Source organism: Clarias gariepinus, chromosome 17 (genome assembly GCF_024256425.1).
Source record: "Clarias gariepinus isolate MV-2021 ecotype Netherlands chromosome 17, CGAR_prim_01v2, whole genome shotgun sequence".
Classification (NCBI taxonomy): domain Eukaryota; kingdom Metazoa; phylum Chordata; class Actinopteri; order Siluriformes; family Clariidae; genus Clarias; species Clarias gariepinus.
In genome coordinates, this window is record NC_071116.1 from 9,001,343 (window position 1) to 9,027,215 (window position 25,873).

The 25,873-nt window shown below is 41.2% G+C and overlaps 1 protein-coding gene across 3 annotated transcripts in view; it reads right to left on the minus strand.

The window, feature by feature from the left end:
- Positions 1-25,873, minus strand: part of ttc28 (tetratricopeptide repeat domain 28) — a 216,735-nt gene that overhangs the window by 49,914 nt on the left and 140,948 nt on the right. For all 3 annotated transcript variants that reach the window (XM_053515893.1, XM_053515892.1, XM_053515896.1), the window contains 2 exons: positions 25,449-25,721; positions 22,693-22,823 (listed from right to left, as the gene is read on the minus strand). In XM_053515893.1, the coding sequence (XP_053371868.1) occupies positions 22,693-22,823; positions 25,449-25,721 (404 nt within the window). The remainder of the gene's footprint in view (positions 1-22,692; positions 22,824-25,448; positions 25,722-25,873) is intronic.

Genomic DNA, 25,873 nt, shown 5'->3' on the forward strand with positions numbered 1-25,873 from the left:
AAAAGTCTACATAGTTCAAAACAATCGTTTTTGTTTAACCAAACAAGGTCTCGAAGACTGCCCCATCTGCTACGGGTGACAGATGTAGTCCAAGCTGCAAGGGCACAAAATTGGTTCTTGGCAATTCTTGTTTCTATGTTCCTATTGCCCCGCAACAGATGTGTTTTTTTTTTTTTTTTAAAGGATCGCCTTCCAAGGACAAGCATTTTAAATCAAAGTGTTGCTTTTCAGCCTCTCCCTAGTACCATAGGTGTTTTCAAGATGTATGTAGATCACCTTCCGTCCTCTGATAGCTCCTGGCATCACTATAGTGCCATTATTCATTAAGGAGCAGGCACCCAGAACACATCTATCCTCCTTGACCACATTAGCTGCTTGCTTCTATGGAAAATTTATAGAAGTCTTTCTGTGGAGGGAGAGACAGTTCATTGGAATAAGGTTACATTGAGAATGCTAGCCACTTTAATACAGATCATGTGGGAAAATGGTTATGTTTGCCGTGAAAGAGTCAGCCATGACCCCCAAAAGGGTTACTGGCATGTGTTGAGAATGCTGGAACTGACGATGCAAGCCGCATCATGATCACCCAGGGCTTGCTGGAGCTGCAAATACTCCAGACGTGGGTAATCAGTATACATCTGCACCACCCCTGAATGACACAGATGGAAACGTGTCCTTGTCTCAGGGAAAGAAGCTCAAGCAATGGCTTCCTGGTAAGGAAAGGCATTCCTGACAAAAGTAACAACTAGACCAACGCACTGTGTAGAAGCTGTGGGAACCCCACATCTCCACACTTCTCTTAAGGGTCTCATAGGATTATTATGAAAAAAGGGGGGTAGGGGGAGAAGTTCCATCTGGCACGATCACCTAGGAACCTGTCAAAGAACTCTCATCTTCCCTAAACTGGAGGCTATTCACGGGTTTGTTTGTGATGCTGATAAGAAATTGGTGTCTTGTTAGGGAGTTTTATGCTCTGTCACGCAACTCGCCTTTACGCATTCATAGGCAGATGACTTTGGAGTGACCTTGTGACACTTGCGCATCATACACAATCGTATCACTCATGTTTGTGAATTGGTTTTAATGGGCCTGGTAGAGGATTCCTTACTATGCCTAGTAACATGCTACTGTACGAGGAAGGTCTTATTTAGAGACACATCATTCTAGGAAGTTCGCTAGTGCGAACTGGGCATCACTTTCAGGGCAGTTCCAGTCCTACTGCCCCTGGTGGTAAGACACAGAGTTCCTTGTCGTTCAGTACCTGCACCAAGAAATTTTTAGGGACAGATTGGTGAATGACTGCAGCACATACAGATATTGCATCATATTGCGTTTGCTGGAAGAGGTCAGCATTGCATGTGCTTGTACATAAGAAGGTGTCCAGGTGTTTCACATTTCCCTTGACTGTTACCCAGGCTTATCATCCAGGGTTTCAGCATCGTGTTTACTGTCCAACGAAAACATGATCATTTGTTTTTCATTATGGAAACAGTATAAAAATCACTATTTTAGTCATTCCGCTTTACCACGTGATTTTCTCATTCAGTCACTCCGACCTAGGAGTAATGCTGAACTATGAAGGGGTCAGTACTAAAATCCCTCTGTATCTCCTGCACTGTCCTGCTCAGTATGCACTGTAGTCTCCCTCTGGCTATCCGGTCCCAAGCTGACACCGTCCATCACACCTGTCCATGTGATGTTCCAAGCACAGCAGGACAAGCAGTGGATCGATCCGCACATATAATAGCTCCAGATTTGTCTACTGTTTCTTTCGTCTATACAGTCTGTGTCAGAACAGCATTTGCACTCATTTAGTGTGCTGTGTTGTACAGTATATAATATTCTGTATTCCATACAAAATATTCAGGAATCTAGCACTGATTATGAAAGAGAATAAGAAAGAGCTATGTCAAATAAACAATGATGCACTTGAGCTGCTGATATTTTGTGCATAACAATAAAATGAAAGCAAAAACTTTTAAAAGCGTCAACGTCGTCTAGCTTTATTCTCTCGATTCAGAGTTCTCTTGAGAAAAAAGCTAGAAAAAGGCTGCCGTGAAAGATTTGCGGACCGACAGTACGTTGAGTTTTCACTCCTGTGACAGGAGTGTGAAAGCCCATTTACTTCAACCTTCAAAGAGATGCAGAAAGAGAGGGCTTAAAATGTGGGTCATATTTCATAAACCATTTTCTGATAACTTAATTTGGGGTTAAACATCCAGCCAAGGCTGGGAACACTTGTGGTTTTTTTAATAAAAGCAAATAAACTGCATTTGTGCTGGGAATTTTGCCAGGAAAATTTGGCCTTATCACTGTAGACTAAGTCAGTTAAAAGACTGTACTGTATATACATTCGTACTGATGGTACAAGTGTCAGTATACACAGGATAATGAGGAGCAGGTGAAGCATGATAGAGGAGTACTGAACTATTTGCCCTTGACAAAAGAGAAAAAAGTAACTGCTCTTGTTACAGTTCCTGAATCACAGTTTCTAGTATAAAATCACCAAGTAATGGAAATATTTCTGTATAGACTGTATTTGTGCTGTATGTGGATAATAAATAAACTTTGAGAAACACCACTTGCACATCAAAGGAACTTGGGTGGGATTTATGGGGTCATATGTTTGGGCCATTAAAGGAGTTCCTGGGAGGCCAGAGTTTCAGATGTCAAGCAGGTTCCGGTGTACTGAGAAAACTTTCCACCTTGATGATGTCCCAGCACTAGCGAAACACCAGATACCACAAACATTAGTGTAGAAGTGGATTATATAGAGAAAATGTTTTTTTTACTCTCATAACTGTGTTTTGTTATTATAGACAATCAAAAGTCCCAGTTTGACTTGAACGGCCCTCGTATTACAGGATAAGCATTTAGGAATGAACTGGAAAGTTGACACAAAAATCTAGAAACAGGCAAAGGACATTAGATTAGTCCACTAGATGTGAAGCATCTGATGAAGTGATGAGAAAAAAAAGGGTTCAAAGCTAATTACCAGTTATCCATGTGTTTCATTAGCAATTCATTAACCCCTCGGCAGGTAAGGTACATCGCCACTTCCTCACACACACACATGCACAAACGCACACACATGAGAAAGGGGAAAAAACACACAAGGCACTGAATGACTTTAGGGCTTTAGGATGAAGGCTGGACTTGAAATGACCCTGAAACTCTAAGAAACAATAGATCAGAGTTCCTTTCCCACTGTTCACACACACATACACACACACAGAGGCAAACAACCTCGCTCAGGACTACATGACCTTTGGAAGCATTCAAAGCGCGCAATTAGCATCAGTGTGCATAGTTTGTCTGTAATTAGATCAATAGTTGGGATTTGATTTTCGCTGAAAGGTAACGAATCAAATCTTGTTTTTTTTTTTTTCTTTGCCGAAGGGCTCAGTTGCTCAGAGTGTGAATGCGGTGCTTTGCTGTCACGACATTGATAAATGCACGATGCAAATTCCTCTCTACGGAGGCAATGTAGGTTTTCAGGCGCGCAGAAGAAAATGAAGGAGAGACGAGATGTGAGCGGGGTACGAGAGGGCTGGTGCAAACCTTTCACAAGCACTAGCACGCATGCACACTTACTTTATAATATATGGAGTGTGTCACTATCTGTTGTCTCAAATTGATTCAGTGTGAAAAATTGAATGATGTGCCTCTCAATTGTTTGTGTTTTTTTGTATTTTATTTGTTTGGAGCGTATGATCTGTTCATTCTGAGTAATGCATTCGGTTACATTCCTAGCACAGAAAGACCCTATAGAGTTTATTCCGACTGCTAATGACGGTGAGAGGCTAAGGAACACAGCCAGATGAATCACCACCGTAATGGTTCTGTAAATCTAGTTTATTCACTGACATCATTTACAGGGTGTTTAGAAAGCTCCGAGTCGTCCCACTGAGCTGGGAATTGCTTAGTCGCGATAAGACGAAGCCCACCAAGCAGTCGGCCAATGAGAACAGCTGGAGCCTGAAGCTCTAAACCCCGAACAATCATGCCCAAGGTTCTGCCTCTCCCGCTGCACTGCAGTCTTAGACATGCCCTCTTAGCTCCAACATGAAAGCAAGAGTACTCCATTTTGCTGCCTGGCCAGACAAGACTGCAGGCTTAGTTCACAGGCCTTGTTCACAGCCGACTGCGTCTCAAGTCTAGTGTCGAACTCAGCACTTCCTTTTTACGACCCATCTACTTTTTCTGGTCATTTGCTATATTCATCAATGTGATGAAAAAAAAAAATACAATCGAGGGTTATTGTGCCTTTTGTCTGGCTTACAGCGTACAGAAGCCACATTAGCATTACTGAACTGCAGTCTCCTTCAAGACTGCCCACATACACACACACAAAAAAAAACAACAATCCGGAATGTGCAATATTACCTCCGTCGCGACCTCAGCGAGCGGGCTGAGGGAAACACATACCTAATCACATTTCCTTAAAACACCAGAGAAAAACAAATTGCTTAAGCGAGCCTGTAATGAATCGAACAGCAGACGGTGCGGCGCTGTAATGTGCTCAGACAGGCAGCTGTAAAACAGAAAATCTTGTTGACAATATTTTTTTTCCTTTCTGCCTCGCGTGAAGCAAAGCAATTCCTCTGGAGTGATTCTGGCATGATGGGCTGGAGGAGGAAGGAGGGGGAGGCCTCCTATAAGCCCCGCATGTAAACAGAGGAAAATGAGTCAGTGCGCGAGAGAGAGAGAAAGAGAAGGAAAAACGACGTGGTGCGTAGGGCCAGCTGGGCTGACAAGTGATTGATTTCCCAAAAGAAGCACCAGGCTGCCATGCAAAAAAAAAACACACACACACCAAAACTGCAGCCCCTTGCGTCAGAGGTAGATGGGGGAGGCTAATCCAGTTTGCTCATCTTTGTGTGGATGTCTGCTTTCGGGCCTTCAGTAATCCATTTCTCTTTCTATCCCCTGCTAGCGTTTTTATCAATTTGGATGGCGGAGAGGCAGACGGCCGGTCACCACGTGAAGAGTGAAGGGGAAGGGAAGACATCTATTGAGCTTCCAATCTAGCCCTTTCTCAGTGCATGACATTCATCATCTTTGCAGGTCTCGGTGCTTTATCTGATTCTTAAAGGATTCTTGATTTTATGAGATCTGTGTAGGCTGAATTGCTAAGAATAAGGTCTGTCTGCTTCGTTTACCGTGCAGAGGACGGATCTCAGGAGCAGAAGGACTGAACTACTGTAGGAAGATGCAGACTATCGCTTACCCTCTATTACAACGGGGCAGGAACTTTAGATTAAGGGATAACTTAAAACGGCATCATGCTAGTGCAGAAATGAAAATAAGAAATAGAAAAGAGAAGAGAAGAGAATGAGAGTGAAACAGGGACCTGGGCCTAGTCAGAACACAGAGCCTGGCAGAAGCAGAATGGACCCTCAGCTGCTGTGTTCCTTGGCTGTGTGTCAGCAGAGGACGCCTTGTGTAACAGTGTTTCCTCAGCGTGCAAGAATGCAAATCCTCCCCTGGGATGGAGCCTCATGTTTTATAGCGCGCAACTCTACAGAAGTGTAGCTCGCAACTCTAACGATGCGCTGACCTTTTCCACAGAAAGCTGCGCTCCTTCGGTCTGTGGTCGCGTGAAAAAAAACAGGCTCTCCCTCTAAACTGCACTTCGCTGTCTCCTTAAAAATCAGCTTATTAATGGCATGACTCGGTGAGCCAAGAACCCTCATCCTGCAGATTAACTATGACTGAACTTCACGAAGGTCAGTGCCAATTGCTGGCTCAGTTCGAAAGCAAACGGGGAGAAAAAGAGAGAGGCGAAAAGTCAGGCCTGGAACATATGTGCAGTAGGAGGACCAAGTCTTTTAGCAGGTTCACTGACCGAAGGCTTGGTTTGAAACACAGAACACAGGCTCATATTTCCACCTTCAGGAAAAAGAAAGAGGAAAAAAACAGAAGGGGAGGTGGCCTGGTAAAGCTCGGCTTTTCAAACAAAACATTAGCACTCGCAAACGCACATGCTTAGACCTACTACAGCAAAGCGAAATTTGTTCAATGCAGCGATTTGACGATTAGCATGTGTGACACCGAGAGGAAGGTGTAAAAACTCTTTACAGGTGTGAGATGAGATCATATTTAGCCTACAGAGACAGAAAACAGATTAATTGCTCATAAAGTAATTATCAAGGAACGCACTAGCAGTGAAGTCATGGTGCGGATCATATTACAGGACTTTAATAACCAATCCACCTATAGTCATCGCCCAAGGTCTAAACTGACCTCTACGGACAAACAGACTCCACAAAACATCCAAACTCGCACTGACTTATGAGTTAATTCTGCCGTGTCCCAAAGTCCCATTAATCCTGGAGCTCCAGAGAGCCCAGAGGGCAAGAACAGCAGAGCCTGAGCATCTGGTAAATTCAGAGTAGAAATGGCAACATCTCTGACGTCCCAATTCTCTCGAACCAGCATGGAAACAAACACATTGACAGAATAATTACAGGTCCTGTCTAAGCCTGAACCCTCAAAAAGACTGCTGTGGATGCCCGTGCACAAACCAACAATGTTCTGAGCAGATGCTTTCTCAATTCTTTACAAATTTTTATAATAATTCCTGCATGTATTAGGACAAAAAATCTCAATTGAATGTTACAATTCCTGGTTGAATGTTAAAATCCCATCTGTATTGAGCATATACAGTCAAGAATTGACTAACATGTGCGAGATATAATCACTATATTATTATTATTATACGTCCTTCAAAATAAATTTTATTGGGATTTCTAAAAGTATAATCTAGCTCTACTGCTAATGTTCCTGGGACAAACTAAAAATATAACCTATTAAATATTCAAATTAATTTTAATACCAAGTTAGAATAATGAAAATGTTAACATAATTAAATTGATCTGACCGCTCAAGCTCAGATAAGCTCATAATGGAATTTTAACATTGCAGACTGATGCTGTGATATAACAAACCCGACCCCTGTTCACACCGGGATGTGATTCAGTGCCACCGCTGCTACTCAGTGACTGACTCGATCGACTTGCCAGACAAGGACATGTAAAGGAACTCTTATCAACTGCAGTGATCTGATAGGGCAGGGTGTGAAAATGACTTCAGCTTGCAATCTTTACAGATGCAGAAATTGGCTTCTTGTCGTTCTGAGCAGTAAGGTTAAGCGTGCGGCTTAAGAATTGTGCAGGGTGTGTGGGAAAACTGCAGCAGGTAGCTCTGGCTTGATCAGCCCAGCTGTAGAATGACCTCAAATGTGTTTCGCATATTAAGCTCTAACAGCCTGCCCTAGGGGCCAGGAGTCTATAAGAGAGTGGCTACACTACACACATATACAAAATGACCATGTACTCACATCACATCACACACATACACACACACAATCTACCTTACGCCCGCGCTCCCTCTCTGCCTGCATTGAAATGGACTTCCCAAAGCCCCATTCATCTTTCTGACAGGCATGGCATCGATCGGCACAAGGCGCGGGATGCAATTCCGGCCCTTTAAATGACTCTGTGCCCTGCCACTCCAGTGTGTCTGAAGAGCGTTTGTGGAGGATCAGCCAGTTAGCTGCTCCAGAGCAACGCAACAGCTCATAACACCCTGAGCAGAGAAACCTATTAGGGCTTAAAAATGACGAAACAAAAAAGCCCAAATGATTTAAAGCCTCACTCCTGATTTGTCAGAATAACCAAGTGCTTTCATTGTGTGCTAGATTGGATGTTTAATGTTGCATGTACATACTAAGGTTGGAAAGATGAAAATAATAGGTTTGCTCATATGGCACACTCATTGAAGAAAACAATAACTGATATATACTGTACAGTACATAGCTAAAATCATAAAGACAACATTTGCCATGTATTAAAGTTCCCCATGCACACAAAATTTATTTGAGTTATAATTTTTTTCCCAGAATTCAGACTTTAATTTCAGATAAAACCTTCCTACAACACTTTAACAATATGCATCACTCTGTGTTTTAATAACAGTTAATTACACGAACTGTCGGTCTCCAGCTGAAATAAAAATAGGTCTGTACGGTCAGCATTACTGAGCAGAGGGCAGGTGCCTGCCAAACCTTACATTGAAAACCACATACAGTACCTACAGAAGCAATTCCAGCAACTAAACACATTTGATAATGTTATATCATCTTAAACACTTCGCCTTTCTAATAATTTTAGGTCACTCCGATTTGCCTCTGAACGGTCCGTGTTCTTTTATAAACAGTTTTGGCCAAAAGTTTTGAGAATTAAATAAATATTGGAAATTGGAAATGTTGCTGCTTAAGTTTTTATAATAGCAATTTGCATATACTCCAGAATGTTATGAAGAATGATCAGATGAATTGCATAGTCGTTCTTTGCCAAGAAAATTAACTTAATCTCAAAAAAACCTTTCCACTGCATTTCATTGCTGTCAGTAAAGGACCTGCTGAGATCATTTCAGTAATCGTCATTATGTCAGGCTGATTGGGTTAGAATGGCAGACTTGACATTTTTAACAGGAGGGTGATGCTTGAAATCATTGTTCTTCCATTGTTAACCATGGTGACCTGCAAAGAAACGCGTGCAGCCATCATTGCATTGCATTAAAATGGCTTCACAGGCAAGGATATTGTGGCTACTAAAATTGCACCTAAATTAACAATTTATAGGATCATCAAGAACTTCAAGGAAAGAGGTTCAATTCTTGTTAAGAAGGCTTCAGTGCGTCCAAGAAAGTCCAGCAAGCGCCAGGATCGTCTCCTTAAGAGGATTCAGCTGCGGGATCGGAGTGCCACGAGAGCAGAGCTTGCTCAGGAATGGCAGCAGGCAGGTGTGAGCGCATCTGCATGCACAGTGAGGCGAAGACTTTTGGAAGATGGCCTGGTGTCAAGAAGGGCAGCAAAGAAGCCACTTCTCTCCAAAAAAAAACATCAGGGACAGATTGATCTTCTGCAGAAAGTATGGTGAATGGACTGCTGAGGACTGGGGCAAAGTCATATTCTCCGATGAAGCCTCTTTCCGATTGTTTGGGGCATCTGTAAAAAGGCTTGTCCGAAGAAGAAAAGGTGAGCGCTACCATCAGTCTTGTGTCATGCCAACAGTAAAGGATTCTGAGACCATTCATGTGTGGGGTTGCTTCTCATCCAAGGGAGTGGGCTCACTTACAATTTTGCCCCAAAACACAGCCATGAATAAGGAATGGTACCAAAACACACTCCAACAGCAACTTCTTTCAACAATCCAACAACAGTTTGGTAAAGAACAATTAAAAAGGTTGAAATTTTGGATCCATAGCCTGGAAACTCCCCAGATCTTAATCCCATTGAGAACTTGTGGTCAATCCTCAAGAGGCGGGTGGACAAACAAAAACTCACTAATTCTGACAAACTCCAAGAAGTGATTATGAAAGAATGGGTTGCTATCAGTCAGGATTTGGCCCAGAAGTTGATTGAGCGCATTCCCAGTCGAATTGCAGAGGTCCTGAAAAAGAAGGGCCAGCACTGCAAATACTGACTCTTTGCAAAAATGTCATGTGATTGTCGATAAAAGCCTTTAAAACTATGAAGTGCTTGTAATTATATTTAAGTGCATCACAGAAACAACCGAAACAAAGATCTAAAAGCAGTTTAGCAGCAAACTTTGTGAAAACTAATATTTGTGTAATTCTCAAAACTTTTGGCCACGACTGTACAGAACAAACTATCTCCTAACACAAGGCTAAATTCCAATTTGCTTTTCAACCCCTGATCAAAGGCACTACTATAGTATACGTGTGTGTGACAATGGATTGTACAGTACAACCTAGTGCATTAGCTTTCCATTTAATGACTGTTTGGGATTTAAGCCTGGAACACGTAGGTCAATGGAACTGATATTTTAAAGAGGAATAAGTGAAAATCTAAAGAGAAACACACGATTTACAAGACTGTCCACCACCTCTATGGTTTATTCTCCTCTCCCTTTGGCAACATACTGTAGTACCGGTAAGAATTTAAAACTACTTTCACTAACTATTTACACTAACTGTCAGTGGATAACATTTGGTCGCTAGCTCTGTCAGTTCGCCAGTCCCAGAAGGATGTGTGTTGGCCTAAATATATAAACACAATATAGCATAAATATATAAACACTGAGGGAGCTCTGAGACCCCGTGTTAACTACTTAAAGACATAGTAAAAAGATATCTTTAACCCCTTACAACTAATCAGTGTGGAAGAGAGTTCTTCAGTATGATAGTAAGGAAACACCTCTGCCATTATTTATTTATACTGCAACCTTTACCGTTATAAAGAACGCAGGGATCTATAAAAAGACTTGGACAGAAACTGGAGAACACTGCATGTTTGAAGTTCAGCGATGCTGAGTCTGAAGAGGAACTGAAAAACTCAGGCAATGCTGTACGTGACATAACCACACAATCAGACAGCTTGCACACTAGAAAGGGTTTCCCACAAATAGACGCGAGTGTTTAGTGATTCATCTTAATGTACTCTAAAGAATTTATATAACAGTACAGTATCTGTTAAAATACACCACCACAAGCAGAGCTGTATTGACACCCAACATGTCACACAGGTTCTGTAAATATCTCTTCTAGAAAACATCTTTCCATGTGAACACACACTCATAGAAATGTCCACAGCTCCGTCTGATTAAAGATCTGGTTTGTCTATTAAGTGTAGTAATACAATACCTGTTTAAAAAAGGTCACTGTTTCAGAACGGTCAAATTGTTGGCCTGCATCGAAAACAAAGGAATGAAAATGAACTGACTGGAATTTGGTTAGGAACTGTCCAATGCATTATTAATGTGTCCTGGAAGAATAGTGCTAAACTGTCAACTTCATGGAAGAAATATGATCGGGAAAAAAAAATTAGGAATAGAAATCACTTAAACGCTTGGTGAAGCTGAAACCGGAAAATAACGGAAAGGAATCATGGCTATGGAAGAGGACCTCCACCCACACACAATGTGACAGGAGTTCACTGAACTGGGACTAAACAGCTGTGTGGCCGTAAGAAAACCAATTATCAGTAGGAATAAAAGGCTTTAGTTTTCTAGGGAGAATAAAGATTGAATTTTAAGGCAATAGAAAAAGGTCATGTGGTCTGATGAGATTGGATTGACCCTATTCCAGAGTGATGTGCATGTCAGGTGAAGAAAAGAAGTGCATGAAGCGATGCATCCATCATGCATTTTGACCACTGTAATAACATGATATTATTTAAGTTGCCTTTCTATCAGCACCCTAGAGATGGTTGTGTGTAAAAATTCCAGTAGATCAGCAGTTTTTGAAATACTCAGACCAGCCTATGACATGTTCAAGGTCATTTAAATCACCTTTGTTCCCCATTCTGATGCTCGGTTTAAACTTCAGCAGATCGTCTTGACCATCTCTACATGTCTAATTGCACTAAGTTGCTGCCATGTGATTGGCTGATTATACATTTGCCTTAACAAGCAGTTGAACAGGTGTACTGTACATAAAGACAAGTGACAGGCGAGGGAATATTCTACATAACCATATTTCAAATTCGAAACTACAGTGACACAAGAAACGACTGTGATTAGAGAATAGATTACCTCCACATGATATGACCAAACCATTATACCTGACCATTACACACTCCGAACTGGTACCACAAAGTTGAAGGCACACAACTGTATACTGTAGGATGACTTTGTATGCTGTAACATTATTACTATTTCAGTTCACTAGAAGGTACGATAGCGACACAAGCACATACAGTATAAATGTTATAGTCAAGTGTCCATATATTTTTGGCATGCATAGTGGATACGCGGATATTCAATATAGAGGATTGATTTCCTGTCTTCTACAGTGCCAGATTTATTTCTTTTGCTCTCAGTGATATTTCTCATCTGAGCCGCATACAGGACCTGTGTGCATTAGTATAAAAACAAACGCTTTACGACTTCAGCAAACTTGATTACTCAATTACAGAAACTTAGCACTTCGACATCTCTAGTATTTGTATAGATCGTAGAAATTGGATCTAAGCTCAGCAAAATTCTTAGTCAAATCTGATTTACTGAGATAAACCCACATCCTATGCAGGAATGTAAACGCAGATTTGTGAATATCTGGAACATTAATATAGATCGGTTTGTGTCTCTGTGCAGTGCACATTTCTTATCCTGAGTGATGCCTGTTTGTGTTTGTGTGTGTGCATGTGTGTGTGTGTGTGTGTGTGTGTGTGTATATATATTCCCCTCTCCGCTGGTTTCTCTCTCCATCCTGCTTCTTGTATTTCACTCCCCCACTGTTGCTTTCAGTCTCTTCCCCTTTCCAGCTGTCTCAATGTCTGCATGTGTGCCTCTCACCCTCTCTCTAGGCATCTTACTTTATCTCTTTTCTTTCCTAAACCTGGTATTAAAAAAAGAATAATAACTGCAAGCAACTGGCTTTAACTGGTTTTTATAACCATCAATGTGAACTTTCATAACATAAGTGCGGTGTGTCAGTGTGTAATACCATACTACAACGATGGCTTGTGCAGAACATTTCATATTACTAGTAAAAAAAAACAAAAAAACGATGTCAGACCAAACACTCTCCATGAGAACCAGACGGGTCCAGCGTGTGTAAAACAGGTGAAACTCTGCACAAGCTGACTAGCTGACAAGCTAGTGGTTTAAATTACAGTCCAAATCAAGACCAGCTACAAAAATCTTCAAAGACTGAATTCAGGAGGAGAGGATATTACTGGATTTGTGCTTCTTAGGAATCAAATAACAAGGCATTATGAAAAGGTTGCAGAAAGGACGTCAGTGCGCCGCATGGAGGCGAAACTGATTTAAAACACCATCCGAGCAAGAAGCATGTTTACTAACCACACGCTCCACTACAGCAGAGAAACAATTTCAACAACAGTCTGTGTGTGTGTCACGGAGGTGTACCTGGACTTAGCAGTTCCATGCAAAAAAAATAACCTTGTGTATAGTTTTCCATTAAGACAGTACCATACTGCTGCAATAATTGCTGTAAAAAAAAAAAAACATGCTCATAGAAATGTAAAGTAATTTCATCAAAAAGTCACTGTTTCAGAACGGTCAAATTGTTGGCCTGCATCGAAATCAAAAGAATGAAAATAAAGTGACTGGAATTTGGTTAAGAACTGTGCAAATTTATTATTAATATGTCCTGGAAGAATAGTGCTAAACTGTCAACTTCGTGGAAAAAATGTGATCGGAAATAAAAATTAGGACTAGAAACTACTTGTCCCAAAAAAAAATAAAATAAATAAAATTATTAGTAGGAATAAAAAGCTTTAGTTTGGTAGGGAGCATAAAGATTGGACTTTGGAGCAATAGAAAAAGGTAATGTGGTCTGATGAGATCAGAAAAGAAGTGCATGAAGCGATGCATCCATCCTGCATAGTGCCCACTGGACCAGCCTCTGTAGGCAGTGTTATGATCTGGGGTGGCTTCATTTGGTCAGGTCTAGCCTCAACAACATTATGCAGCATTAAAAGAAAGTTAGCTGATGACTTGAACGTACTGAATGACCAGGGTGTCCCATGAACCGAGCATTTCGCCCCTGATGGTGCGGCATATTCCAAGACTCAAATTGTGAAAGAGCGTTTCTGGGAGCATGAGGAATCATTTTCACACATGAACTGGCCACCACATTGCCATAACCAAAGTTAAAAGCGGCAAATGAAATATTATTGTGTGGCTTTTTTTATTTTTTGGCCAGGAAGCGTACATAAGCTGCAGTTTAGCCACAACTGCTCTAAACACAGCTTACACTGACGACACATTGGTTTGAAGCAAGGAAATAGCAGCAGTTTTGTTTCTGGAATTCTATAAATAGGACTAAACATTTGTAGCTGTCAGAAAAGCTCAGGGCCAAATATCGTCCTTGCTTTTATGATTATTTGTATTTCAAAGTGTGATTCTGAAGGAAATATATTCGTATATAAAGTCCCAAAGAACTGAAATGAAAGAAAAAAAAGCAGTGGATGACGTATGTACTGTAATGGCACTACTTTCAGTTATTATATTTACTGGAAACGTTTTTAGGGACACTAATTACATTATAGAGAAATGATCTGAAAATGTGAAAATTATACATTTTTGGAAGGAATTAAAACTGAACTCGTATGACGTGAGTCACAGCACACTTCTGCTCTGGTGCGAATGTCTGTCACATAGTAATGACTTCATTACTATACTATACTACATACTATACTTCATTACTATACTATAGACTACTATATATATATATATATATATATATATATATATATATATATATATATAATCATTCATACAGTATGTGGACTTGCTGTGCAAAAAAAAATGACTGCCTTTTACAATTTCAGTTTCTATTTCAGCACACATGTGGTGCTATCCCACAGAGTAGAGAGAGACACATGGGGAGGGAGGGACACAGAGAGAGAGAGCGAGGAAAGGACTGGAAGGAAAGAGGAACAGTAACCAGTCAATACCTCAGCAGTCATTAATCTCACTGACAACAGCGCATACGCTTGTGTGTTGGGGCTGTAATCTCTGTTTGTCTGCTGTCTCATGCCTACGAATACTCGGTGTACAACCGGACTTCACAAAGGATATACATGAATACACACTGCAGAGATCAGGACACACACGCATTATCAGCACTCTGCAAGTTCCACAGAGCTCTCTGTGCTTATGTACAATATTTTGAGCCACAAAGTCAAACACACTGCCAAGACATAAAAAGACACATGGAAATGTTCACACAAAAAAAAAAAAAAAAATCCAGTTCTGTAGTTTTAAGGGTTTTTGGGGAATGTGTGGAATATTCTAAGCATTGCTTCTATTGGAAATAAATTGCCATTTTATACTCAAATGTTCATTACGATTCTTGAGGACACACAGTCGTCCAAAAGATGGTATTAGTGCTAAAAAGTGTCTCACCTAGGTGTAGTATCTGTAACTTTTTTAAAATTCAAATCGTTCAATGATCTTAACTCTGATTCAGGATGAAACTGGCCAATATAGATTTCACATGATCAAACATAATCCTGTGTTAAGATATTGCATCATAAATTTGACATTGTTAGACATCATCAACAATTAAAAATCCTTAATTTTGTACTGAATGCTTTATTAACAAGCAACAATTTTTACAGGTCATATGCTTGTAGAAGCTTACACCAATTTTATTATCAATACTTAAAGAAATATGAATAATTTGCATTTTTAATGATTATTATTTGAAAGTGAGACAGTATAATACTGAAAAAAGGCCATTTTTGGGGCACATTAGCATGAAACATAAAATTATCTGTCCAACACGGTTGAATATAACAACTTCAGGGGAAGCAGGATTGGTCACTTCCACGTTGCATACTGTATTGTACATTTTAGAAGTAGCTTCTTTGGCACACACATTTTCTGTATAAAATGTATATAACATGGAAAAAAAAATCAGCACCAATACAGTTATATTGAGTGCAAAATTAGCTATCTGTTCTTCCATTACACTTGTGCTCTTGTTGAACAAGACCTCCCCTTTGCTGTCGTCATAACCTCCAGTCTTCTGGGAAGGCTTTCCACTAGATTTAGGATCGTGGCTGTGGACAGGGGCGCCGGAAGTCTCAATCCTGTACACATGTATCCTTTTTTTTGTTTGCATCGCTGGCGTCTGTTGGTCAATGCACATTTCCATCTTTTTTAAATTGAATTTATTTTGTGTGTAAGCAGGCAAATAATTAGCCTAGAAAATTGGCAATTTGGAAAATTCGGAAAGTGTCTTTTTTTACGCAGGTGAAGATCCTGCAGAGCACAAAAGTAGCACAAAGTCTGGCCTTTAAAATGCATGTGGTAGTGTAAGAGTTTTATTATAGTGCTGCATTGTACAAAAAAAAACAACCCTAAATCAATCTCTCTTGAGCACTCCCTGAGATGGCGTGTGTGTGTGTGTGTCGTATGTGCGTGTGTGTTTAGCCACAGGAGCATCAATTCAATTCAATTTCAATTCAGTTTTTTAATATAGTGTTGTTAACAATGGTCACCGTCACAAAGCAGCTTTACAGCCTTAAAAAAAATATGGAAATGATGAGCATGCCGAGGGCGACGGTGACAGGCAAGAAAAAACCTCTCTGAGATGACAATAGGAAGAACCTTCAGAGGAGCCAGACTCAACAGGGAACCCATCCTCATCACAAAAGAGATCAGTGGGGTTGAGGTCATGCTGTAGACTTAAATTCTTTTTCTCTAAACTTCTCAAACCATGTCTTTATGAGTCTCAGTTTGTCCAGCGGGAACAAGGTTAAGCTGTAACAGGTTTGGGCATCTTAATTCCAGTGAAAGGAAACTGTACAGCAAACATTAGTACTATAGACTGGGAAAGATCTACATACGGAGGGTGATGGTCAGGTGTCCACATAGGTTTGGCTGTGTGTGTGTGTGTGTGGGGGGGGGGGGGGGGGGGCGCTGAAAACCCAATAACGAAAGATAAGGTTAAAACTTTACTGGGTTAAGTGCAGGTGAATTTAACATTACCACCAGATCAGACAGTATGTACAGTAAGCTAACATATAACAGAACATCTAACCAAAGCTGCTCATCCGGAATTTCATCCAACTTTCCAACCCTGAAGCAAATGAAGTCTTTCCAGTTACTTTATACATTCCCGAAGATCTTGTGGTATCCATGAACGATCACGCAGTAACGAAAGGACGCATGACTCGCATAAACACCAACGCCGTCTTTGGAAAGCTGAGTGATTTACAGATCAGTTTATAAAAACATCTGAATAAAGAATACATGAGTTCAAGCACTCTTCAGAAAACTGTGTTTTTCCTAAACATTTACCGACTGTCCCAACAAATTCTCCACTTAAACTAGGTTTGAGTAAACTGTTATTTCATTGCGGGGAAACGTGTTGAAAAATCCTTGCCTACACACACTACAGATATGGAGGTTTGGGTAAAAATGCTGGGGTTAAATAAAAGTAAAAAGAGGTATTTTGCAGTGAGCGTTTCTACATATGGAGTCGAACAACATTCCTGTAATGTCAGGGGTTTCACATTTAACTCTTGTGGGGATAATCTACACACACACACACACCATGGCTACTAATGACCTCCAGAACAAACACATGTTTGCATGCACACACGCACACACTATCTCAAAAAACTAGAACATAATTCATTTTTAATGCATAATATTCCAATTTCTGTATGTACACATGCTCAAAAACACTTAAAGGCGTCCGCTTTAAGACACTGCTGTACGGTGAGAGATGACCACCTACAATTATTCCTCCCATCAGATTCAAAACAGAATGAGACTTTGGTTGAAAAGGGCCCCAAATGAAGCACGTCTTTCCGGGAATTTCTTTAATTGGGCGAGCACAAAGTGAGCGCGAGTCACAAAGAGGACGCGGCTCGGAGACAATCAGCACATTCTAACTCGACGAAACCCAAACCAATTACAGCTGCCGTCACATCCGATATCTCTGTGTCTAATGAATACGTGAAAATACGCCATTGAAATGCGATTAAAATGTGCTCGGCGTCACGCGAATTACTGGCGAGAGCAACTGGCGGGTTTCATGCCGCGCGACAGCTGTGTGGGTAAAGGAAAGAAAAGACGCAGGAAAACACGGAGATTTTCAGTGCCGGCTGCGTTCGCTGCAGTCCTGAAGGCTGGAGGGCATTTCTGCAATAAAGTGCGATTTGCCTTCTTTCATGCTTGTTCTTCCCTGGGCTTAAGATGGAAGGGGGGAAAAAAGCTCTCAATGAACGACAGGAATGATACGATCCATCACTCTCCCTGTGTCAGTTCATCCTGTTAACCGCAATGCTCGCTTCATTCGAAACACGACCGTCATACAGTACATCTGTATAATCTGCAAGGTTTTTTTTTTTATTTATTTGTTTGTTTGTTTGTTTTTTCTTTCCATAAGTCCATATAACTGACGTCCTTTCGGCTTTCGACCCTCCAGAGCTTTATCTTTACTGTTTGGAATACAAGTGTCTAACGCCATAAAATTTTAATGTTTTCTTTTCAGAGGCCTGCGTTTTTATTAGCCAGAAGCACACGCTGTGAATATTCTGGGTTCGGAGGAGGGAGGGGGGGTTTAGTCGCGGGAGGGGTTGAGCGAAGGAGAAGTGTGTGTTGATGTTTCATCGGTAATGCGGGGATCATGACAGGAGATATCTCCTGCAAGGAAAAATTAAATAACATGCCGGTGTTGGCTCGACTACAAAGGCAGGGTGACGAAGCGCTCTGCTTTGGAAACCTGATTCATTAGCCCCCCCACCCCCCACACTCTCTCACACACACACACACATATGGCTTTTAATTTTCATGGCTTTATTGACATAGACTGCAAGCCTCATTTCACTGTAAAAATTCTCAACGCATCAATAGGCTATTTATGACCGAATTCCATTATGCTCCCTCGATGCTCTAACTTTAATTAATGATGTAGTCGCTGATTAAAACCCAACAAGCTGATATTCGATAATCTGAAGCGAAAAGTTTCGAGTCGATGCACAGAACTTTATATACCTGCACCATGTACCTTTCATCATCTGAAATCTTGTTCAGCATCATAAGAAATGATTCGTTTTACAGCAGTGGGAAACTGCTGCTGAGTGTGTGTGCACGTGTGTGTGTGTGTGTGTGTGTGTGTACACTGCAGGTGTGTAAAACAAGAATTGCAGCGTGATTGTGAGCCACGGTAATTAGAGAGACATGGGCCAGAAGTGTTTACGGAATGAGACCAGGTGCTGCAGAGCAGATGATGGCGTTAGACAGCACTGCTTACAGGAGCCTCGCCCATACAGAGGTGTGTGCCAGAGACACACACACACACTGGGGTAAATGTAATACATGTGGACGTGCAGAATTCACAAAGACATGTCTTTCCTAAGGCTATTGTTATCTGAAATAAGCTCAAAATGGAAGTGGGTGGAGCTTAACGGTTCATGAGACATTTTTTGATCAGATCACGAAATAAACTGAAACAGAATTTCTGTCTAAAAACCCTAATAACACAAAACACAAACTCTGAGTCGATAAGTCAGTCTGACCCAGTCCGGTGTGTCTTAACACCAGGAACCATTAAGACTTTCAGTTCAGGACGATTCTGCACACTCTGGCAAAAAGCAGGTCTAGTCTTTATGAAGTCTTGAATCACTCTACACTGTCCAATTCATTTAGACACACTGGTTTTTGGAATCTCAGTCTGTTTGTCATCGTTGCTTGTCTTCGCCTGTCTTTCCCTTCGGATTAGTTCGGCGGTTGTTTGACGTTCTTGTGTTTTGGCTCGGCCTGTTTTCCTGACTGCCATTTGGTATTTTGTTCTGTTCAATAAACTCTGCATCTTAATGTTGGATGAGCGATGTAATGCAGTTGTATCGACAGGACAATATTGTTTTTGAAAGTTAGATTGAGAAAATGAATGACCCAAACACAATGTTGCAAATACATTTTAATCTTATTTGAAGCATTATTTTGATGTTTGATGACAATTTAACCTTATTTAGAGCATTTATTCAGATTAACGTCCATTTACACAACGTCTGACCACATCCATGGTCCCTTACGATTCTAACAGCGTTGATCAGACACAGATAGACACAGCAGTCTCCCGCACACAGCGTGTGTATTTCATGTAACGTGTCTTTTTGTGCTGTAATGTTACCTCTCTATTTTAGTTTCTTTCAGAAATATTACAATTATCTTAGCTCCCAAATGGCTCTATTGTAATATGGAGTTTGCATCAAAACTGCATCATGTCCGCTTTCACAGAACAGATAATTACTGAAACAGATAATACAAAATTTTCCCCTTTAGTCTTATTTTCCAAATAAACAGTGTTTTTTTGTGATGTTCATTGTACGTATGCACATTTAATAGCATCAACATCAAGTTACCCAGGGGTAAGCAGGCAGTTCTCTCGCTGCAGCGACCCAAGTTCAAGTCCTGCTTAGGACTAATATTGTTCTGAAGTCGGTTTTGCAACATAATTCCATCATGTATTGATGTCATTTCATCAAAGCAATATTACCTTTAAAACAACCCAATACCAACACTGCCCCTATGTTAGTAACGTTGCCAAAGTCACGTCACCACAACGTTTTGACAAACGTGCACACTCCATGTGTGTAACTGTTACACTCTTGGGCTACTTCATTCATTTCACGCAAGAAAAAAGAAAAAGAAAAAAAAATCCACACAAAAACACTTGAGCATCTAAAAAAAGGAAAGTAAAAACCGACCTTATACTAAAAACTTGGCCCTATCTGTTACAATCGATTCTAGGACTTGTAATAATAAAAGACAAATCTTTTAAAGACTTATTTAAAAATCCAATAAGAGGCATCCGTTAGCAGTCCCCAGCCACCTGCTCCTTACACAGCAAGTACAATCCGCATTATTTAATGCTCTTTCATCTCGCCTTTAAATCAGGGCTAAGCTGAGACAAATCTCTCAATAAGTGAGCGAATTATACGATCCGTCCTTTAATTCCAGCCGCCTCTCTCTTAATCTGTCATTCAGTCTCGCGTCATTTTTAAGAGTTTTCTGAAGTAACACCACCAGACCAGGCAACTCACTTCTTCCTTGGAGCAGATGTGAATTTATTATTCATGACACTGAATGTGGAAATACTGACAGCTTAGAATCTCCCTCTTGAGCCTGCAACAAATATATATATAAAGAAAATATATAGTCCTGAAATACTTATCTGCACACGGCATAACTGCTTTTCATAACCAAGTGAATGAATGCATATGTTTTCCAGTTTTTGACTAATTCTGACTAACAAGTCCTTATTTACTTTAACTGTGGTAATGATTTAGAGCATCCCTATTCTATTTAATTACTTAAATGAGAACCAGATTAATTCTCGATTCTGATTGGTCAGAAGGTTTCCTCGAACAGCAGCCCTAACGGAAGGAGTCTCCAGTACCAGCATTTTGTCATAGAAAGTTGAGTCATGTGAGTCACTCACCTAATAAGGAGACCGATAAAGAGGTGCCATCACTTAAGAGCACTTTACTCCTTTGCTCCACACACACATTTATCAACGTAACCCTGCTCCTTATTGACAGATTATCAGTCCGTACTCTGAGGTGGCTACTGGGACTCGGTGATAAAGGACAGAAGGGGAGAAAAGAAGGTTACCGTGAGTGTCACAGTGACCTTCTGAAGTGAATAATGAAGAACTTGGAGCAGATCAGGGCTGTAGTTTATCTACTTCTCACACACACACACACACACACACATTTCCTGCCACATAAGCTATATCTACCTCGTTAGCTCCATCCATCCTGCCACCACTATCCAGCCAGAAGCGCTGTAGAATCTGACACCCTCTACTACCCAGCATGCAATGCAGCCGCAGTGGCAGTTTGCGCGTGATGGCAGAGGCATTCGTTTCTGCCAACATGTTCTACTACGGTACGTGTGAACGTGGCCTGGCGCTCGAGCTGAGAATGAGGAGGGCTTGAATACGGTAGGGGGTGGGGGGGGGCTCTCGTGCTGTGCTTCACACAGTGAAGGGCATTTAGAGGGGAATGAGGGTGGAAAGCCCACGCTGTCGTGAAAAATCTAAAACGTCTCACGGAAGCCGTATTCATGGTATAAATGCAAATTTTCGGGTTTTGCTTATTCAACAGAAGGAAACATTGGAAATATGTAACATTCCTGTTACACTATATAACGTCACTGTAGCGTTCCGTACAAATCGCTGTGTATGTGTTGAGTGACTAAATCGAGTATAAATCTTTAGCATGTAGGAAAATGAAACAGTTCCGATTACCCTCGACAGCTCTTCACAGACGGATGAGATTATTACCGTTCACAAGGCGACTTGATTAGTCCTGTATTTATCTCTCTGGGTTTCAGCTTGCAGCTCGACGTTTTAGGGCTAATTGCAGACTAATCAGGAAAAATGCCCTGCTCCTGAGAGATGACTTTATTCCAGGTGGCTGGGGAGGGGATAAATGCCTGCTCTGGCTACGCAGTCGAGTGAGGAGCAGACAGAGCACCAGACTGAGACCGAGTGCAGGCACGGCCAACGGAGCGAACGAGGGCAGTGACAATAACATTCATCACTTCCTCAGCAGAAAGCCATGGCTGGCTGAGAAGATCAAATGTGACTCCTTTCATAACACTCCACAGCAATTAGTCAGGACGTCCGAGTGCACTACAAACCGCTCGATTCTTTTGCGTCGACTCTTTCGGTAAAACTGAAGCGGTAACGTATCCATGGGATTCCCTTTGAAGCATACGTGCACTTCGTAGTGTTAGTGTCTACTAACCAGGACCACATGGCATTGACTCGAGTGTCCTGAGTGTGATTTATTGCATTATGCTTTCAGTAAATTGCATTTCTTTTTATTTATCTGAGTAAATAATTAATAAATGCTGGTTTAGTAAAACTGTGGTCCACGAAAAGCAGGAGTAGTGAGTAGTGACATATTTAAACCTGGCGGTAAATACACAGATTTTTTTTATTTTATTTAATAAATAAATACATGAGTGAAATAATGAGTTTCATTAAACGAATACTCTCCCGTAACCTTCTACATGCGGCCAATGCGGAGGGACTTTTTAAACACATGTTTTTTCAAAGAACGTCTTATTTACTATCAGAACCTCCTGCATATACATACGTAGACATATACTGTACAAAGAACGTGCACACAAACACACACACACACACCCCCACACACACATTTACCTCTCTGTCCTTCAGCTTCATGGCCAGGACAAGCTGGTTCCTGTGATTGGTCAGGGCCTCGCGGTAATTGCTCTTGGAGAAGAAGGCTGAGCCGAGGTTCCCATGAGCCCTGCACTCACCTGCCTGGTCACCTGCAAGACATGACGCGTCAGCAATTCAGACTAACGCACACACACACAAACACACGCCTTGCTGTGCTCACACGCTTTCTCAGCTGCCATCTCGAAACCATGACATTAAATGACTCTTTCAAAGTGACAAATCACACAACTCCCTCTCTCTCTTTCGTCAGCACTCCAAGGTGCGAATGTTACACTTACTTCGCTGATATTTGTGCTGACAGACATTTTAGAGCGAATCGAAAAAAGAGAGAGAAAAAAAAAAGTGTAATGTATTTTTATACCCAGAACCAGATCAGTGCTGTAATGCTGATTAACCCAGGCTTTAAAATATAAACTGGACTAGAGATCTCTTTAACAGCCAATATCTTCCGAACAGAGTGTTTCCCACATCTGTCACATCTGGCAGCTGGAGAGAGACGAATCAGCTGCGAATGAAATGGTGTTAGCAGGACAACCTCAAAATGCTTACAGTGCTTTCATCCTCCAGGAAAGGATTAGAGTAATGGCGCAAAGTACCGAGTTACATATAAAAAGTGAATGTGGCGAGCTGAATCCAGGGGGAGGCCCCTCCGCTTAAAGATAACATACCGATGACATCATGGCAGTTTAGAGTAAGAAGACTCTCACGCATGCATACTCTTGTGTATGGTAGGGTAAGATGTTGTAAAAGTAATAAAATTCATATGTGTATTTATATTAACCATCATGATCTAAATTTTAGAACAAATCAAGTTACATATTCAGAAAAACACACAAAAAAATTCAAGTCAAATCTAATGCAAAGCCATTAAAGAAAATATGCCAAACTGAGGTTAAATACACTCAGAGAAACTAAAGATGATATCGAAACTCAAATACTGGCATTATTGCTGAAACATTCGCCAGGAACTATGCAGCATTAAAAAAACATCAAAACATCATCAAGGAGCAAAAGTTAAAAGGTTTATACTCGTCATATACTCGTCAAATCAACTGGGATAGAGACAAGCAACAGAAATGAGATTCTTCAATGTGGTTACTTTGTGATTTTTGACTAGAAGACCCCAGGTGAGGTGTTGGTTTGGGAACTAAAGACTTGAGACGACTAGAGGTTCATCCCAGGAGGAGCTGAATTTTCCACTGGACTGACCTCTCGACCGTCTCAGCTTCACGCTCCCGCAACCCCATACCCCAAGAAAAGCAGTAATGCCTTCCGTGGCGCTGAAAGCTCGATCAAAATCCAGCTGCTGTGCACGTCTTAAGTGTTCAAACTGGACTGTGGCTCGCGGGAGTGTGCCTCTGCTTACCAGGGGAAGGAAAGAGCCGTGATCAAACAGCGCAAAGCTTTCATGTCTCAATCGAGTGCAGTGATGCGGTGTTCCTGAGACGCGTGCAAAGCTTAGCTGTGTACTTTATTTAAGAAGCATGTCTTCCTGGAAAGTCTGCTGTATCTATACAAAGAAGAAGTACTAAAACTGAGCGAATAACTTGCTTGTTTAAGGTTTCTCGGAATGTCAATTATCTTGCACATGCTCCAGGTCATACTCATTTCTCCTTTGCTGTGTGTGAAAGAACTTCCTAGTCCCTGTCTTCAGGTGTGAATCGGGTATCAGGATCTCATCGAATATGGCAGCTCGACGGGTAAAGTGCAGCTTCTGTATGAAAATGTGATTCCATGACCTGATTTCATCATCTCCCTTCAGAACTCCTCATCAATCACTTTGATGTGAAAATGCGGAACTCGATGTAGGTTTTGATGGAAACAAAGTCATTTTCAGGACGTGTTGCGAGGCGTCCTCGGTTTTGTGGTTTTCGCATTTACAGCACGAAAGCTAGTGTTCAGAGCTAACATTGCAAAAATTTATATCTCAGCAAAAGTGCAAATATCTTGAATAAAGTTAAATTTTTTAACACATTTATAAAATACGATCTACAGATTCTTAGAGGCAGATAATTTAGTTCATTCTAGTAAAAAATCTGTCTGACAATTTTTTTTTTTTTTCCTGAAGAAGTGATTAGTCAATGAATGTTTTTCTTACAAAGTATGCATATGTGAAGTCATTTCCATTAATGGTGTAGTAAAAGGTATTAACACCCATTAACGAGCCATTCAATTAAAATCAGCTAATACTATAATTCATGTGATTATCAGATCCTTAATTAACCTGGAGAATTCAGTTAATTTAGTCTTTTATGATTAGGCACTCAAATTTACACACAATGTTGGAGGAAGTGCAAGGTGCAGTGTTTGGGGGGGGGGGGGCGGATGTGTGTGTGGTTGGGTACGCAAAGAAACTTTACATAGCATGAAATCAGCTCTGAGCTCTGATACCTCCTGCACCAATGCATCTAACGTCCAAATGATAAGGACCACTGAGTGACACCGTTGTCTGTGCTGTAAATGATTAAAGTTATCTGAGGCAAATCGAACCACAGGATTGACGTACACAGTCTGTCCTGTCAATCACAGCGATACTAAAGGATTGTAACTATCTGTGGGCTTATGAAAGCAGAAGAGAGCAGAATTCACTTTCTGAGTGTGATGCGCTGATCCGTGATGCGACACAAGCAACACTTTATGTGCTTAATACTGTATTGTGTTCATAAAGTGGACGAGAACGCGAATTATAGATGAAATCTTTAGCACTCACTCACCTAAAGTCTTGGCTACCTCCAGGTCTTGCTGCATGTAGGCGGTGCTTTTCTCGGTGTTGCCCAGCGACCAGTAGGCACTGCTGAGGGCGGAGAAGACCGAGCCGCGCAGTTTGAGACTGCATGTGCCGATTTTCAGCGCCGCTTCCAGAACCACCACCGACGCGCCGTGGTGCCCGGCGCTCAGCAGCTCCTGGCCGATCACGGAGACCACCACAAAGGGACTCTTGTCCAGCTTCATTTTCTGCAGCTGCTGATAGGTCGGCTCCAAAGACTCTGAGGGTTAGGAGGGGGAAAGAATAAAGGTTGTTATGTCAATGGCAGAATGGGTACCATGACTGTACCCTTAAACAGGCAACAGTACAACATCAGTGTACAACATTACTTTTGGTGCCTATAGGGGTAAATGTTCACCTTAACCCTGTTAT